At 51.1% G+C, this 16,473-nt stretch overlaps 7 protein-coding genes across 7 annotated transcripts; 4 read left to right on the top strand and 3 right to left on the bottom strand.

Moving 5' to 3' along the window:
* Positions 1 to 1,998: 1,998 nt before the first annotated feature.
* ABOM_002103 (alpha/beta hydrolase) lies at positions 1,999 to 3,372 on the top strand (the record flags this gene model as incomplete). The annotated part of the gene is made up of 4 exons (XM_022529233.1): positions 1,999 to 2,455; positions 2,505 to 2,615; positions 2,671 to 2,762; positions 2,818 to 3,372. The coding sequence occupies 4 exons, from the start codon at positions 1,999 to 2,001 to the stop codon at positions 3,370 to 3,372; spliced, it is 1,215 nt and encodes a 404-aa protein (XP_022391906.1).
* A 70-nt stretch (positions 3,373 to 3,442) lies between these two features.
* On the bottom strand, positions 3,443 to 5,145 carry ABOM_002102 (cytochrome P450; the record flags this gene model as incomplete). The annotated part of the gene is made up of 3 exons (XM_022529232.1): positions 3,443 to 3,595; positions 3,648 to 4,835; positions 4,885 to 5,145. Coding segments are annotated over 3 exons (1,602 nt in total), but the record flags the coding sequence as incomplete, so codon positions are not given.
* A 350-nt stretch (positions 5,146 to 5,495) lies between these two features.
* On the top strand, positions 5,496 to 6,676 carry ABOM_002101 (amidohydrolase family protein; the record flags this gene model as incomplete). Its single annotated transcript, XM_022529231.1, has 2 exons — positions 5,496 to 5,685; positions 5,742 to 6,676. The coding sequence occupies 2 exons, from the start codon at positions 5,496 to 5,498 to the stop codon at positions 6,674 to 6,676; spliced, it is 1,125 nt and encodes a 374-aa protein (XP_022391904.1).
* Positions 6,677 to 7,073: 397 nt separating this feature from the next.
* ABOM_002100 (fungal specific transcription factor domain-containing protein) lies at positions 7,074 to 9,423 on the top strand (the record flags this gene model as incomplete). Its single annotated transcript, XM_022529230.1, has 4 exons — positions 7,074 to 7,517; positions 7,586 to 8,643; positions 8,700 to 8,932; positions 8,990 to 9,423. The coding sequence occupies 4 exons, from the start codon at positions 7,074 to 7,076 to the stop codon at positions 9,421 to 9,423; spliced, it is 2,169 nt and encodes a 722-aa protein (XP_022391903.1).
* Positions 9,424 to 10,978: 1,555 nt separating this feature from the next.
* ABOM_002099 (putative phosphonopyruvate decarboxylase) lies at positions 10,979 to 12,235 on the bottom strand (the record flags this gene model as incomplete). Its single annotated transcript, XM_022529229.1, has 1 exon — positions 10,979 to 12,235. One exon carries the CDS (start codon positions 12,233 to 12,235, stop codon positions 10,979 to 10,981), a length of 1,257 nt encoding a protein of 418 aa, XP_022391966.1.
* Positions 12,236 to 13,369: 1,134 nt separating this feature from the next.
* On the top strand, positions 13,370 to 14,521 carry ABOM_002098 (uncharacterized protein; the record flags this gene model as incomplete). The annotated part of the gene is made up of 1 exon (XM_022529228.1): positions 13,370 to 14,521. The coding sequence occupies one exon, from the start codon at positions 13,370 to 13,372 to the stop codon at positions 14,519 to 14,521; it is 1,152 nt and encodes a 383-aa protein (XP_022391965.1).
* A 456-nt stretch (positions 14,522 to 14,977) lies between these two features.
* Positions 14,978 to 16,159, bottom strand: ABOM_002097 (putative phosphoenolpyruvate phosphomutase; the record flags this gene model as incomplete). Its single annotated transcript, XM_022529227.1, has 1 exon — positions 14,978 to 16,159. The coding sequence occupies one exon, from the start codon at positions 16,157 to 16,159 to the stop codon at positions 14,978 to 14,980; it is 1,182 nt and encodes a 393-aa protein (XP_022391968.1).
* Positions 16,160 to 16,473: the final 314 nt, after the last annotated feature.

The following is a 16,473-nucleotide window of genomic DNA, read 5'->3' as shown; positions in this document are numbered from 1 at the left end:
TAATATACGTGTCAACACTGTTTGCGCGCCGGAATTATCCCGCAGCCGACGGGTCTCACCCGGCAAATAATCCAGCCGAGCGTATTATCTCGAAATACCATATCAAGGCCATTCTTTCGTGGAATTGGTTGAAAGTAGTCACCTTTGCTGTCCTTCGTGGACCAAGGAGGTCATTTGTGCTAGGGCAATCGCCCTGGGGGAGTGACCCTTAATGCCGTATATCCAAGCATGTGTCTTGAATGATGTAGCGGCCTTTTGTACGTGGCAAAAAGAATGACTCAGTATACGAATAACAACGAGAATAGCCCGTAATGCCTCGGTTCATTTGTTTAAACTACAATTTCATGCCATGCGATCCTAGCCCTACACAGAGCTTAGCTTGGGTAGCATTCAAGATACCTCAAGTCTCACGGCCCACAACGAACAATTCCAATTTATGAAACAAATATAGATAAAACCAATACTCACAATCTATATTCGTGCTGCTTTCTCTGAACCAGGCCTTCGAAAAATGCCATAGCCCATGGCTCAAAGTTTGGCACCCGAGCATGCAGGACAGCTGCGTTAAGAGCCACTAGCGTAAGGAAGATGAGAATACGCCGATATCTTCCATCAACTGGCTTCTTGACCTTCTGTAAAGTATTAGACATGCTGTGATGTAAAAGACAGGATATTCTAGCTCACCTCGATCTTCCAATCTGACCACTTTGCAAACAAACTACGATACCAGTAGTGGGTTTGCTCCACGGGTAGGCCATGGCGTTCCAACCTTTTGGGTTCAGGTACCACGATGCACATCCAGCATTCCAGACTGTCTGAGGAAGCGCTGCCTGTACATCCAGGATGTACTTATCCTCGGCTTCCTGCTTCAGTTCAACTGAGGTCGCTGCGCCATCGAGGACTGGCTTCAGAATGCGAAGAGCATAGCTCACGGAACCCTTGTCATTGGGAATAAACGAAAGTCATTCTCGGCCACCAAGAAGATATGAAGACGATGGGGCGTCATGGCTAGAGGGATATATTGGAAGATCCATTGGAGAAGAGGAGGGTAGGTGAGGTTGGCAGCTGGAAGTACCCAGTGCCTGGAGCGGATGATCTGGTGCAGTGACACCGTCTTATCAACAATTGCAGGCACAATTTGCGCAGCCGTGCCTGAAGCATGTTAGCCTCATGGGTAATATCTGGGGCCACACAAACAAACATCCATTCCCAAGAACAACAACCTTCTTTCCCTCGAGGGAGACATCATGTCTCAACCTTGCCGAGTGGAGATGGCTCCTCGAAATGCCTCAGCACCAGGGATGTCACAGAGGCGAGGCTCTACCAGCTGCCCCGTTGCAGCAAACAGTATTTAGCACTCGTGATAGGAGGTATCCCCGTTGTAAGGTTGACAAGCGTCAGGCACATTCCCTGACTTCAGTGGAAAAGGTCATCGTGCCCCTCAGGCCGTAGGCTTCGACGACTTCATCTTGCTATGCTTTTATTTCTTTATATGAGGGCATCGATTTCGTCCATCTAGGATATCGATGGAATGAGAATGGTTAGAGCGCTAATGGGACATCACAACCACAGCCTAAGCTCTACGGTTAGGAAAATCATGTCAAGCTGTGTGGTGAACTATACTTGGGTAGAAATTTATGTGCCAAGTGCCGCCGCAATCGCTGTGACGTTCAAAGAAACGAACGTCTTCAGGGGAATACCATCTCTTAAGCGTCACGCCCAATGCAATCGCAGAGAGGCCAGTTCCAGTACATGTAATTTGACTGTACGATGAGACTGTGAACTTCCCTGCTGGGTCACTCATCGTGGTGACCTTGGCTGTATAGGGAGACCCAGCTGCGGTCTTTTTGTCTCTTAATACTTTCCCGCCATTTACATCATAGCCTACCTCATAGGGGTGAGCCTGCCAGATGATCCCCTGAATGACACATGATGTTTGTCTAGTGGCCAGCTGGCGTAGGCTCCTCCACGCCACTTGGATTACTACCGAGGCTAACTATGGCACGGATCGGTTCCGGTATAAGTATTGCGGGGTCAGGATGCAGCCGCCCTTCAGAGTTGTATCAAATATCCAGAATCTCTGCGCCCAGCTTGCTCGACAAGTGGGTGGAAATGGCTCGCAAATTGTCCCTTTTTGGGGGTCTACGGATTCTCTTCAACTTCGTGGTTTTCGTCTTGCCGTCAGCTACGGGTAGAGTTGGGCGAGCCATTATCAGGGCTTGGCTGAGAAAGCTCCCGGTGAAGCCGGCTATCTGGAATGGATTTGCCGGTAGTTTGATGCTCAACATCCCTCCAGTTCAACTTCAGGCCATCCTACCTTCGACCTTTGACGCGTATAAAGAATGGAGCACTTCGAGGGGGGATGACATTGGGGTGGATGTTGTCGCTGATAACTCCACAAGGCTGCTGTGGGTGGGCCCCCGAGGAGGGAAGAAGGTGCTCCTTTTCTTCCATGGTAATGCCTACTGGCCATTTCCTTCTATAACAGTTCTAACAACTTGTAGGCGGAGGATATGTGATGCCACTGTCTAAAGCCCATCTGGATTGGGTGGAACATATCCGAGAAGAAGCGTGCAACGCTGGTCTCCAGCTTAGTGCGTGTATTCTTGAATATGGTTCGTAGAACTCCACAGTACAAGCATACTCCTGGTCAAAAGGCTGACCTCCCAGACTTGATTCCTATGCACCCATATCCTCGACAAATGCTGCAGGCAATATTGGCTCTGAAGCACCTTTTGTCCGCAGGATACGAGCTGTCTGATGTAGGTGGTTGGATAGAGATATTTCTGAATAATACGCTGACATCAAGCTCATTAGATTATATTTGGAGGAGACTCTGCGGGTGGTCACCTCTCACTGTCTCTACTATCGCATATGCATCATCATCGTCCATTTCAAGGCCGTGAAGACTGTCATGTTGATCGACACTATGGGGTACGAGGCTGCTTCCTCGTGTCGCCTCTATGCTCATTTAGTTTCAATACTCCCTCGTACAACCAATGGTTCAGCGTCGATGTTCTTGGAAAACCGCTAGTGAGTAAATGGGGTGAAGACTTAGTAGATGGCTCTCCCTGGCAGGAAGAGATTTCTGCCGGGAAAGGCTGGGGAATGGCACTAGATGTCCCGGAGCAGTGGTGGGAAGGTCTGGATGCGGCTGACCATATCCTTGTCACTGGAGGCTATGAGGAGGTCTTTAGTGATCATATTCAGGAGTTGGGGGCCATTCTTCAGAGAAATAGCACGGGTGAAGTGGATATCTATATGGCTAACGAGGCCCACGATGGCCCGCTCATGGACTTCGCGGCTGGAAAACCTCCCAGTGAGACGACAAGAACCATTACCCGTTTTATTGTATCTAGCTTCCAACAGTGATCCATGAGACAATTATGTCGAGAACTACTAAAGTATTGAAACGAAACACGGTGTCAATACGCCTTTGATGTTACATTTGGCGTTTCGCGTCTTCCAACACTTCAAGGCGAGCACCTTCCTCCATAATCAGTGCAATATGCTCCTCGCTTCTTGGTGTCACCTCGACCGGGAATGGCTCGTCTGTTCTATGGTGATTCAGGCGTTTCGAGTCGAAAGCGCCATTCTGTATTGTCAGATATTCGATCTCCCACTCGTAAATCAGGGCGTTTACTTACTGCTTTGTAATTGTAGCAGAAAATTAACCGAGCTATGTTGATGAAGAGACCCCTGAATGCCAATCTGTACCCTACGCATATACGCCGACCACCACCGAATTGCCAGAGGCCATGGGAAGGATCGGTCTCGTGGCCGTCGAGCCAGCGCTCGGGTTGGAATTTGTCTGGATCCTCGCACTCATTGCACACAGGGATCTCGTTGATCACGAATCCAACTCCGGCCGGGAAATGATAGCCTTCAAATTCCATATCTGCAGTCAATGTATGGTCTGGTGTAAAAGGAAAGATAGGGCGCCATCGTAGTAACTCTTTGATCATGGCACAAATATAGGGCAACTGTTCCATATCGTCGATACCAGGGAGGCGCATCCCGTTTGAATGGCAAAGGCGATCTACCTCTTCTCTTGCTTTCTGGAACTTCTCCGGGTGGCATAAGGCCGACATCACAAAGATGTTCAACGCTTCTCGGGTGGTATCACTGCCTGCCTCTAACAATTGAAGGGCGACGTACATGGCATCCCTATCGTCCCCAGTGAACTTGGTATCCGGGTGGAGGAGAACATCGCGCACCCATGATGGAGGGGCTGTACCGTTTTCAACCTTCTCTCTCACCGGTATCCACCACGCCTTGTAGACTTCTTCATTCCAATCCCCGAGCCTCTCCCAATGTTTACGCCAGGGCTGTAAGAAACGAGGAAGCTTGTCCAGCTCGGGAAACCAGTCAACCAAGCTACTGCCGATGCTCCCGACGAAGTACGTGACCACGTCTTGAAGATCAGCAAGCTCCTTTCCGGTCTTCACCAGCCGCTCACCCAGGGCAATGCGGTGCACCACAGAGTTGGCATATCGGTAATGATGGCGGTACCAACGTTGTGGATAAAAGTGATATTCGGCGAGCATCTGTGTACTCTCGAGCTCTTGCCAGGAACCGTATTGCTTTAACGCCGATCCACTGAGAAGGGAGTGCATTACTCGTCTTTTCTCTGTCCATCCGGAGGGAGGCAGCAGCAGGGAACGTGCGTTTCGGCTAACGATGCCGCTGGCTATTGGCATGGGGCTTCTGCCGTTCGTAAGAGAACCGCGCTTCGCAATGATCTCAGACACAACGCGTTTGCTGTTCAACAGAACCCATGTCTTTGAACCAAGGTGGATTGTTGTCATTTCACCATATCTGGCGAGCTCATTATGCTATGCAGCATTAGCTTACATTCGTTCGGCCCGGAGCAGACATCTCAACCATCTTGTAGTCTTTGTCACTGCGTGCTTTATCCAATTCCCATAAACTGCCAAATATTGGGATTCCACGAGGGCCCGGAGGGAGGTTCCATTTCTTTCCCGGGGGTGGTTTTCGTTTTCCAACAGGCGTAAAAATCTCCTGGATTACAAGGAAGGTTGTTCCCAGGCAGATCGCGAGACTGACGAGCGTAGCGGCGAGGGGATGTGCAGAAACAATGACCGAAAGGTGGACGTGGATCGGGGTGCTCATTGTGCTGGTTCCTCTGTCTATGATTATCTGGCCTTGCTATTATGGGTGTTGTTAAGTGCTTCGTTGAAGCCATGTTGAGAGACCGGGTGTGTCCCGATCTTTACTGTTACCGCTGTTGGGGGCACGGGGCAAGTATGCTACTCTGGATGTCACTGTCTACGTCAGGCTGTCTACCAGCCCATCTATGGACTATGTGAGGGGTCGAGTCTTCAAAATTATGCAATCACCTACGTCCACAGCCCGGGTATCACGGCAACATGGTGGGTTTATGCATCCGGATAGACATTGCCGCCGGGATGATCCCGACGTTCGTTTAAGAGGCGAGCTGTGGGACCAGAGACACCAGTTTCACCACAAGCATCATGCTGGTTGTTCTGTCCATTTCTTTCACACTTCTCCTTCTAATATATTTCCCCAAGAGAATCATTTCCAACGACATGGGTGAGCACGCTCTGGACTGGCTTCGTGAGAAGGCGATCGGATGGAGCCACACACCTCCGGTCAACAAGATCGATACTCACCATCATTTCGTGCCACCGTTCTATGCAAAGGGTTCGTCATTCTGTTAACCTTCCACAATGACAGCTGATCTGACTTTAATCATGTAGCAATTGAGGAGCAAGGAGGGGATCCTAGCGGTTGGCCGACTCCCCGCTGGACCTCGTCGGCATCCCAGCTTCTGATGAAACGTGTCGGCGTCCAGACTGCCGTTCTCTCCGTGACAGCCCCGGGAGCGTGTATTCTTCCAGATCGTCAAAGGCGTGCCCAGCTTGCACGGCAGTTAAATGAATACGCAGCGGAGCTGCGTGACAGTAACCCCAGGTCTTTTGGCTTTTTCGTCTCTTTACCCAATATCCTGGACACGGAGGACGCCCTGGCAGAGATAAAGTACGGATTGGATACGTTGCATGCCGATGGAGTTACCCTTTTTACCCGATACGGGGACTCGAACACGTATCTGGGACACCCCGATGTGGAACCGATCTGGGCGGAGCTGAGCAGGCGAGGCTGCGTCGTGTTCGTTCATCCCACACATCCCGTCGACACCAATCCCGTCAATGCCAAACTACCTCAGCCCAGTATCGACTATCCGCATGAGACCACCCGTACTGCCATGGATATGATCACCAGTGGCACGCGCCTCAAGTACCCCAACTGCAAGGTGATCCTATCCCATGCGGGGGGGTCGTTACCATACCTCATCTCCCGGGTTGCGACGCCGATGCGAAAAGCACCCGACTTTGCGGTTTCGCACCGCATGGGGACAACCTATACCAAGACGATGGAGGCATTCCGCAGTTTCCATTACGATCTGGCATTAAGTGCCTCACCACAAGTCATGGACCTTCTCCTCAAGATGGTTCCACACGATCATATCTTGTACGGTAGTGATTTCCCATATGCACCGATCACTGCGTATCCCGCTTTCCTGGAGGGCTTGGAGTCTTATGAGATGAGCCGCGAGCTCCGGGACCAAATCAACTTTGGGAATGCAATGAAGTTGTTTCCTAGGCTAGCCTCAAGCCGTGGTACGAACATGTAACATCTAGTTCCCAATGATATATATATCTCTCTCTTTTTTGCTTCTATTCAAGTAGAACCTACTTCCAACGCCGTTTGGGGTGTATAGCTGAGTAATCGACAACAGCCCTGTCGGAACGTTTCCGGTCCGCCCGGAACCAGCCCGAACAAACCTTTCTGGCTTACGTCGCGGATGGAATTCCTCCTTCCATGTCCTCGATGCAATACACAAACAGCCCTGATGCAGTCACGCCAATCTGCGGTCCATAAAAATGCGGGACCTCGTCGTCGGAAGGTTGCCTTAGCATGCGAGCCATGCAGGGCGAGGAAGGCGAGATGTGATGGCCAAAAACCGATCTGCGGGGCCTGCAGGGCGCGCGGACAGAACATTGATCAATGCCTCTACAAGACAACGTACAATGCAAGATCTGCCAGTAATGATCAGTGCGTCAGATGGCACGCAATGCAGAGTCCAAGATGCTGACATTGAGCGTAGGTATCTTCGGATGCTTCATCATCGGATCCGAGAGCTGGAGGAAACCTGCACCAAAGCAGGGGTCGCCGTACCTGCATTTGGAGGCGAGAGCCTCATGGACAACTCTGTAACAACTGAGAACGATCCGGGTGACTCCTCCGGGTTGCTGGATCCGGCCATATCGTCCACTACAACGGGCGCGCAAGCACAACAACCATCGCCTACACACCACATAGAGCCGGCCAGATCGCATCCGGTGAACAGTGACGCGCGTGTATATAGTTCTCCCTTGACGGAGACTGAGATCTACCCGTCGACTCCATTTGAACCTCATAGTAACGTCACTGGAATGGGCGCGATCAGTTCTGCCGATGAGTCTGAAAGACCTGTGAACGAATACTTTGGCAGCTCATCAGCCGTTTCTCTGATGCGACTACTGGCTAAGGGCCCGGGCAGACCTCACGGCACAACAATTCGCAACATCTCAGAACAAACCCCGAGTCCATTACGTCGAAGGAAGAGATGTCGTCCTTCACACAAGGTGCCGGGGCACCCCAGAGCAAGTTTCAGGTCGATGAGCTTCTCCTTCCGCCAAGGGACTTGGCAGATCACCTATTGGACTGCTTCTGGGACCGGATCTACTGCCTCTACCCATTTTTTCACCGTCAGAGTTTCCAAGACGCCTACGACAATCTATGGATCGGACGTGAGCAGCCCACCAAACCATTGAGCAACCTTGATATTGGGCTGGGAAACAAAAATCATTCGGGGTCTCGATCGATCGTGTTCATTTGTGCGCTGAACATTATTTTTGCTCTTGGCTGCCACTTTGCCGACATACCGGCCCACGAGCGAGAAGCGGTTGCCCATACGTTCTTTCTCAGGGCGAAAAGATTTATTGGTCTTGACATACTAGACATCCGCAGCGTCGGCACTGTCCAATGTCTTCTCCTCACCGTATTATTTCTACAGTCAACGCCCTACCCCCATCGATGCTGGCATTCCATAGGTGTGGCTTGCCGCGTGGCCCAGGGACTGGGCCTCCATGAAGCGCGATTAGATGACGAGGTACATCCGCTCGAACAAGAAATCCAACGCCGGACATGGCATGGATGCGTGATGATGGATATGTTTGTAAGCATGACTTACGGTCGGCCCACGATGACCTCCCATTTACCAAGTGTTCCACCTCCGGCATGCTCTGAAGCGGGATCCGGGGAAGACCAAAGCCCATCGGTGATGGTCTTCTACATCGCCACCATAGAAATGTACGGAATCCTAGACACTATATTATCTGACGTGTATAAGGTCTGGTGGAGCAAAAGCAGTGCAACCCCGGGTGATTCCACAGCAAACCAGGGAGGCTTGGATGTTATTATCTATTTGGAAGAGAAGCTGTTCGAGTACGAGTCCAACCTACCATCGTTCTTGAACTGGACGAAGCCAACGACGCCAGCAACTATATCAGCCAAGCAGCTCATCTTGAGACGCCAGAGAAACGTCCTCCATGCAAGGTAAGCAGGAAGTAAACGCCACTGGATAGGAAGCTGACTTGTCCCTAATCGTCCAGATTTCTCTACCTCCATCTCCTTCTATATCGACCAATTTTCACGCAACTCTGTTCCGAGAATCCGGGTCGCACCCATGACACAGACCGCCGCAGTACAACTCATAGCATGATCAAAACATCGCTCTTGACGAAATGTGCGGCCGCTTGTGTTCAAGCAGCGATCAACCTCATCTGCCTCGTCCATGACACCCATCTGGATCCCGCAACCGACACTTGGTGGTATAACGGGTTTTGTATGCCTCACCCCGCAACATTCCAAAGTATTCATCATCGATATTAACAAAACCTAGATCTATCGACCGCAGGCATGGTAATAATAATGTCTTACACCTGTCGCCCCATTTGGGACGAGCTAGACAAAGCAACCATCGACTCAACATGGGCTAAGTGCGAGGAAGTTCTACGAAAAATGGGACCATTCAGTGTGTCGGCCCGAAACACTATACAGTTCCTACAAGCCACGCGCAACCAAGTCCTGGCTACTCACCAGCAGAGACCATCGGCAGCGGCATGTAGCACAACTACCAATAGTGAACCGCAGCGTCAACACATCAGCTCACAGACCAACCAAATCCAGCTGACTGGCGTTGAGCTTCTACCACAGGAAGGGCCCAGTGGGCTCACTTGGGATACTTCCACGGAACCCCTAGCATACGATCTGGGGTTTCTGGGACCCTTTGATTTCAACGAACTGCAGGGATGGTTGCCTGAGTGGAATGCTTGACCTTGAATCGCTCAGTGCACAACTTCCTCGCCTTTGCATTAGAGGAAGTCTACCTATATTCAGGAGTACGCCGTGATCAATCGCAGAAAGCTCCGGACGCTTAGGGACCTGAAGAAAATCCGCACTGATGAGGTGGAGGTCTATAGAGGGGATAAGGATTACGACAAGCTGTTGAGCCCGGTGGATAACAATATCTTTGTTCACTCTGACAATAACAATATAGCGCAGGCTCTCGTACAGTGAGTTCTTTGTGGTGACGCTCGTGAAGCTATCGTTAACCTCCACGAGAAAGACGGCTAGTGTCTGTATAAGGGGTTCCCAAATCCCTGCCCATGATAGCGAAGATGTCAAGGCTTCGGATTGCAAATGGGATCTCAGCTGATTGGGCGATGTTTCTTTTCTCTTCTTTTTTTTTTATTTGTCAGTGATATCAGAATATCTATATAATTAATTAATGCAGTAGGGGTATGATTGCCTATAGGATAGTCTTTCTCTTTCGAACAGCGGAGAAGGATATCAGGGAAGGACTAAAATGGAGATGTAGAGCACCACTGCCACTGAATATGTCAGAGATGCGGTAGATGACCAACATTCAAAGAAATATTTTTAGTAAAAAATAAAAAAAGAAAAAAACATACAACAGGAGGGATTCGCTGGTGGTCACCCACCCAACTACTAACCTCCCGGCGTGTGGCTTAAGTACGGCTGAGCGGACGGGAAGCCCTGTTCTCCACACCCTGTGGTCGTATGTGCTGGGTTTCTAGCTAGCGGAAAATATATAGGAAAGATTGTATCAGTACCAATAGATAAAAGCGACAAGCGCAGTACATCGCCTGCTCCGCTCTCTAAGTCTATTCTAACACTAGGCATATGCATACATATTCATCTACTAGAGGGTGCTATAAAGTGGTACAAAACCGTCTGGCCGGAAAATACCTTCCTTGTGTTTCCTGTATTCTATTTCCTAATATCACTACGTGGGTTGGTATAAGGGCTGAACTGCCTCTCTTAATATATATATCCCCGCCTGAGCAAGTCACCTGCAGAGTGAAGAACCACACTAGCTCAGATTCAAATGGAATACTAATCCAAACCACCAGTTCAAATGATGCTGGTACCATCATAGAATCAAACCCGTTAGTCAATTTCCGACTTGTATTATAACCAGAGTCATTCAAGTTGCCCGATAAACCCACACACAGCGACACTGACCAGTACTTCCACTCGTTCTCGGCCTCCAGTAATGCGTGTGACAATGTTATCAGGAGACACCTGAGAGCCTATATTCAATTGATGGACTCAACCTCCACGCAAGATGGTACGTCTTAAACCTGACTACGATCAGTGTTATACAGACCGTGACCTAAAGATAGTATTGCTAGTCATCGAGCAGGTTGGCTCTTTTTGGTATGCACTTAGACAATGACGTATAAGATACTTCATACGTGAGGGTAGAATAGCTGCAGAGAAGTATTTGACTGCAAAAACATCATACACCCGCACCGTCCTGGATCTGCCCTTGTCTGTCCACCGATACAAACGTCACCCCTTGTTATTAGGCCAAGGGTACGAACCTACCAGATAGAAAACGTACGTGGCCTGTCGCCAACTCTTTATAGCTTGCTATTCGACCGAAAAGATCCCATGAACGCATCCTTCTGCTCCGTCGCGTCTCAGTCGGGCGAGGCAACGACTCGCGCACATCGTCATTGACGGGGACGAGGATTAGAGCGCTTCGATCAACGGACCGAAGCGCCTTTTTCACTCCATCTGCCGTATCTACAATGAACTTCCTTTCGTACGGTAGACCTTCAACCAGGGCCAGAAGGTCTCCTCGTCCAATCATCAGCGGCTGGTTTCCGGTCGAACTATGGATCCCGTTATAGATCACTACATGGACGACCCTCTGATCCCGCAGGGGGGCGAGAATCGCATTGTTGCCTAGGTGCATCATGAAGGAACCATCGCCATCGATGCACACGACTCGGTTGGCCCGGCAGCCGTTCGATACCCCGTGGGCGAGAGCATAAGTGTGTCCCATTGCTCCAATACAGAAAAAGTTGCGAGCGATGCTTTGGCCTTGATTCTTTCGCAGCATCCACAGCTCGCGGCTATTGCCCCCAAGGGAGGAGACGGAGATATCGTTGGACTTCAGCGCCCCCAGTATGCTCTCGATCGTACTCTCTCGTGACAGGACCGGCCTTTCAGTCGACGAGGATAGCCACATGACTGTCTTCGACTGGGTCAGGGCCGCGGACGCCCAACGGGCCACCACGGGGCCTGTGTATGCGGCGAAAGATTTTGCGCGAACGAGCAACGCGACGGGGGTATTGTCTTGCTTTGCCTTGGCTACGAGGCGCCCGACTGAATTCCGAGCCCGAGATAAGCCTTCCGGGAGGATCTCGTACGGAATATTGTTGGCTTCGAGATTCTTCACGATGTTGGGGCCGATGAGGTTATGCTGCGGTTCGTCCTTCTCGCCGGGCCGACCACGCCAACCGATCATGAGGAGCATTGGGATACCGAACACCTCCTTGGCCACCAGCGATTGTAGAGGGTTTAGTGCATTTGAGTAGCCAGAGTTTTGCATGTAGACCAGGGCTAGATTGCTTGTAGACAGGTAGTAGCCGGCAGCCAGCGCCACCGCGGCGCCCTCGCTTGCCACCGTAACATGCTTGCGCGTGCATTTCACGGCTGCCAGATAGGTCAAGAAAGGGCTCAGAGTTGAGTCGGGCACGCCAAAGGAGCGGTCAATTCCGTTCATCTTGAGGACCTGCCCGTCGAATTGCTCTGGATCAAGTGGGGTTTCCATGGTCACACTGTCTGCCTTGAGACTTCTCTTACAGGGCCAATGGCTAAGCAAGAATCGAAGAAAGAGTTATGTGGTCTTGCTCTCGTACCGCCTGACAGGCCCGACGCAGAGAATGAATAATGATTCGTATGAAGCTCCACCGACAGACGGAGGCACCGCCTGTATGTATTTTCTTTCATCCGGCCTCTAGCGAAATCGCCTTCCCCGTCAGGCATATGAGGCTTATCTTCTGGGCCCGTTGCCAAGATCTGACTACGAACAACTCGCTGAGCAGGCACTCTGAACTTGTGGGTCTATGCCAATGTAGTCGGGTACTTAGCATGAATATTACAGAACGTGTATACTGTGCACTTCAATACCAAGTTGAAATGCATTTTGCCGGGTAGCCTCAGTCCGCAATTTACACGCCAGACCCGTTTTTTACTCCCCTTATAACAGGATGCCCAATAACGTCTTCTGCTAGAGCCTGGACAATGGGATCAGAACAGAAGCGTCATATACTGCTGGGTGAAGGCGATTTCGTCGGCAACTGTACTTGTCGGAGGCATTTAGTCCCATCAGAATGAAGATGTTGGCCGCGATGGGACGCTTTGCGCCATTTTCTTGTCGTGTGACAAGACCACCGTTCCGGGGAGTCGCGCCGGAGCTATGGATTTAGCTGCAGGCCTGCTTTACCATACATCGATCCTAAAAGCTGGGCCGCGTCATGCGTTCCCCGGAGTCAGGGATGCATGCATTAGTTTGCAGCCGGGTCCAGCCCGCTGATCGTTCCGGGTTGAGTTTTTGACTTCACCATTACGGTAGCAGAGCACGCGAGTCAGGCTGTACAGTAGCCTAACATAACCCCCTGTTCTTCGTTACATTTCAACAGATGGGCTACACGCCTCACCTGTAGAACCGGGGACCGCCGGATCCTGCGAGCTTTGGGGCTACGGCGACTCCAGGTCAGGCCCGGTGGAGAGCGCTGACAGGGAATATTGCTGATAGTCTGACTTCACGGAAAGCACACCTTCTCGCCTTCTGGAGTTGAGACGCGTCGCTCCGGAAAACCCATTCATCTCTATTTCGGAGAAAATCACTGTACGATTATTCCTTGCTCGCCCAGTTGGCCACAACATAGGAATTACCGTCTACATGCATATTACGTCAAATATCCGAAACCTGGAGAAATTCCTCACGGCGTTCCCGTGGGCAGGCTCGCAGCAACTGACGGAAGCCGACCTTACCAAAAATGTCCCGGCTCTGCCAGATAGTCGGGCTTATCTATGGGATCTAGTCGCTGCCAAAGTGGTCGCTGTTGGAGACACCGTGACGGAGGACCGCGAGGGCCATGAGCGACCGTTGGTGCTGAACGAGCTGCTGGTTGCCCCCCTTGTTGGCCGTGAGTCCAGCCTGGGCCACAGCTCGGTTCTGCCTATGGAGGGTGTCGTGGTGGGCTCAACAATCGACTATGTCAGCACTGGCGGCGGCCTGGGGATATCCCCAGACAATCCCCCGGGCAAGGGCGACCCGTCGAAAGTCCGGCTCCTTGGCCTATTATGCTATCCGGACGGCGAAGTCGCCAAAGCGCAGGACTTTGCCAAAGACTTGCCATCCGCGGACACGTTGAAACCAGTCATTATCGTGGTGGGATCCAAGTCTGATGCCGGCAAGACGACCGTCTGCATCGACCTCCTGAAGAGTCTTGCTGCTGCAGGGCGGCGGGTTGGTGTTGCGAAAGCATCAGGCACTGCGCAGCGTATGGAGATTGAAGAGCTGGCCGTGCATGCGAACGAAGGTCTCGATACGGCGGATGCCGGGATGCCAACCACCTACCCTCCTTCGCAGGAGTCGGACAAGTGGGCCGAATCCACGCACCAGAAATCCCTTCTGGCGCTTGAATCGAACCTTCGGGCCCTGTCCGTTGCGAACGAGGTCGTCCTGGTGGAGTTCGGAGGCGATTTGCTGTCTGCAAGTGTGCCTGAGATCCTGGAGGACCCAGGTCGCCTGAACATCGTCGCCGTGATCATGGTGGCAGAGTCGGCGACCGCGGCTATCGGAATGGAAACAAAGCTGATCAGGATCTCTCCCAGTTATGCAAACATACCATACTACGTCGCGGGGCCAACCGCAACTCTCAGAGCGAACAGGAACCGCGTGGAGCGTGAGACGCAATGTGCAGGATGTTACGACCTCTGGAGCAAGAATAACTCTCGTGCATCCCAGAGTCAACGAGATGCGAGCACTGCCTCTTCGCAAGAACTAACATGGAAGCTGCTGGAGCATTGTGGCTTGGGACCTGTTTAGTTGTTGCTCAGGTCAATGGACGGTGTGATTGTCGAGATCTGCAGAAGGCTTTTCCAAGCGGATAACAGCCCAAGATACAGTGTCTGGGAGATCCGTAACATAGCTTTGCTTGACTACATGGACTCTGTACATAGCGAAAACTTGACACCTTTCTCAAGGGAATCCGTGGCCATTGAATTCCACACAAGTGTTTCGTAGTAGTGGGCTTCTGTGAATGAGAACTGGTCGTGGACAACACCTAAGTTTCCTGATTCGACAGCAATTTACCATTATTTTATAACATGTTCTACGAGGCTCACTCTCTTTCCAAACGTCATTTCTAATTTTCCATTGGCCGTAACTATAGCTTTTGCAATCAAGACTGGGGAACATTCATTCGTATACGTAGTGAGATTGAACATGCCCCCAGATCTGAACATCTGTGGGTGTTTCTTCGAATCATCGGTTACGCTAACCTCAAAGCTTGGCTGTATACGATTCCTTCCCCTCTTCCAAGAGGAGACTGTTCAAAGGAGAAATTTGCTGGCTATTTATATCGAGAAGCTCCTTAGCGGTGATGATATGGTTGTCCGCCGCCCTGGCATTTTGGCCCTCGAGAAGCACCCTGATCACTTTCTTCACGTGAATTAACGCATATCTCGTTGCTAGTGCGCGGTATTCGTGTGCTGACTCGCTCAGACCTTCAGCCTTCTCTAACTTCTGTAAAAGGTATCCGAAGTTTCGAAATTGCAGGGCACAATCCCAAGACTTGTTCCCAAACGAGAAGCCCGACTGCCTCGTGGCTAGCAGGAAGGTCGACATAGCATCAACTGCGGTAATCTTCGCCCTCATTAGATGATTCGCATAAATGATGATATTTGCCCCGGCCTCATACAACTCCTGGTCTGTAATAGAGCCGTAGGTGGTTGGTACCACAACCAAAGGGGTGTCCGCATCTTGGGATCGGAACTGATTCAGAAATGCCAAAACCTCAAGCGGGCTTTTCGATTTGCTGTGGATCATAATAGCATCCGCTCCGCAGCTCTTGTAGAGTTCCGCACGCACCAGCGCATCTTCGAGGGCCAACTGGACCGATGCTAGTTCCTTGGCTTCGTTCTCCTCCGGTGTGCGAGTGGTGAAGCTCTCGATCCGTGCAGTAATCATGATCTCGCTGTCTCCCGTGGCGGCTTTGAATGCTTGAAGGGTCCTGACGAACTCGTACATATTAGCCTGGCCCTGGGAATGGGAGGCGCCAGCAAGAGAGTTGATCTTCTGACCCGGCGACGTCAAGCTCTTGTCTTCAATTATCACCATGGAGATGCCCAGCGACCGCAGACACGACATTAATTGCGGAATCTCCTCGACATTTCCCCCACTATCTGCGTCGAACGCAGCGCAGAGCGGACGGCGCCCCTCTTGCTCAGTATTGTTGTTCGAGCCCGACATGTGCATTACACGCTGAAGAGGGGAGATCAATTCTGTGTCTGGGATCCCCAAATACGTGGTCTGGGTCAGGCCACTCAGCCAAATACCATCAAAAGATTCGCCATCTTGACTGAATGTCCCGCGGATTGTTTCCTTGGTGGCATGGTCATGAGCCTCCAGCAGCCGAACTCGGCCCTGGTTTTTCTTCAATACGGACTTAATGGAAGGAGACATTGTATTAACTCGGGTGACGGTCAATTTGCCAAAGACTCCAGTACCACGGAGGTCCGATATCTCTCTGCGGCCTTTGAGTATCACAAGCGTCCTCTCATAGATCTAGGTAGGCGACCACGCTGCGTGCATATAAATCGAGGACCCTATCCTTACCAGGAGACTTGCCGTACGTGGCCCCGTTTCGACAATGGAAATTTCATGCATCCTGAAGGCTGAATCACGTCATTGACTTCAGTAATTGGGCCAAGCTTTACCAAGCCTTGTATAGTATTCATCAGATTTTGACCTAATGCACGCTGTAATGTAACGTAGGA

The sequence above is a fragment of the Aspergillus bombycis genome, assembly GCF_001792695.1.
Source record: "Aspergillus bombycis strain NRRL26010 chromosome Unknown contig00017, whole genome shotgun sequence".
In the NCBI taxonomy this organism is placed as follows: domain Eukaryota; kingdom Fungi; phylum Ascomycota; class Eurotiomycetes; order Eurotiales; family Aspergillaceae; genus Aspergillus; species Aspergillus bombycis.
Note: the sequence above shows the minus strand (reverse complement) of the source record. Positions and strands in the feature narration are given on the sequence as shown.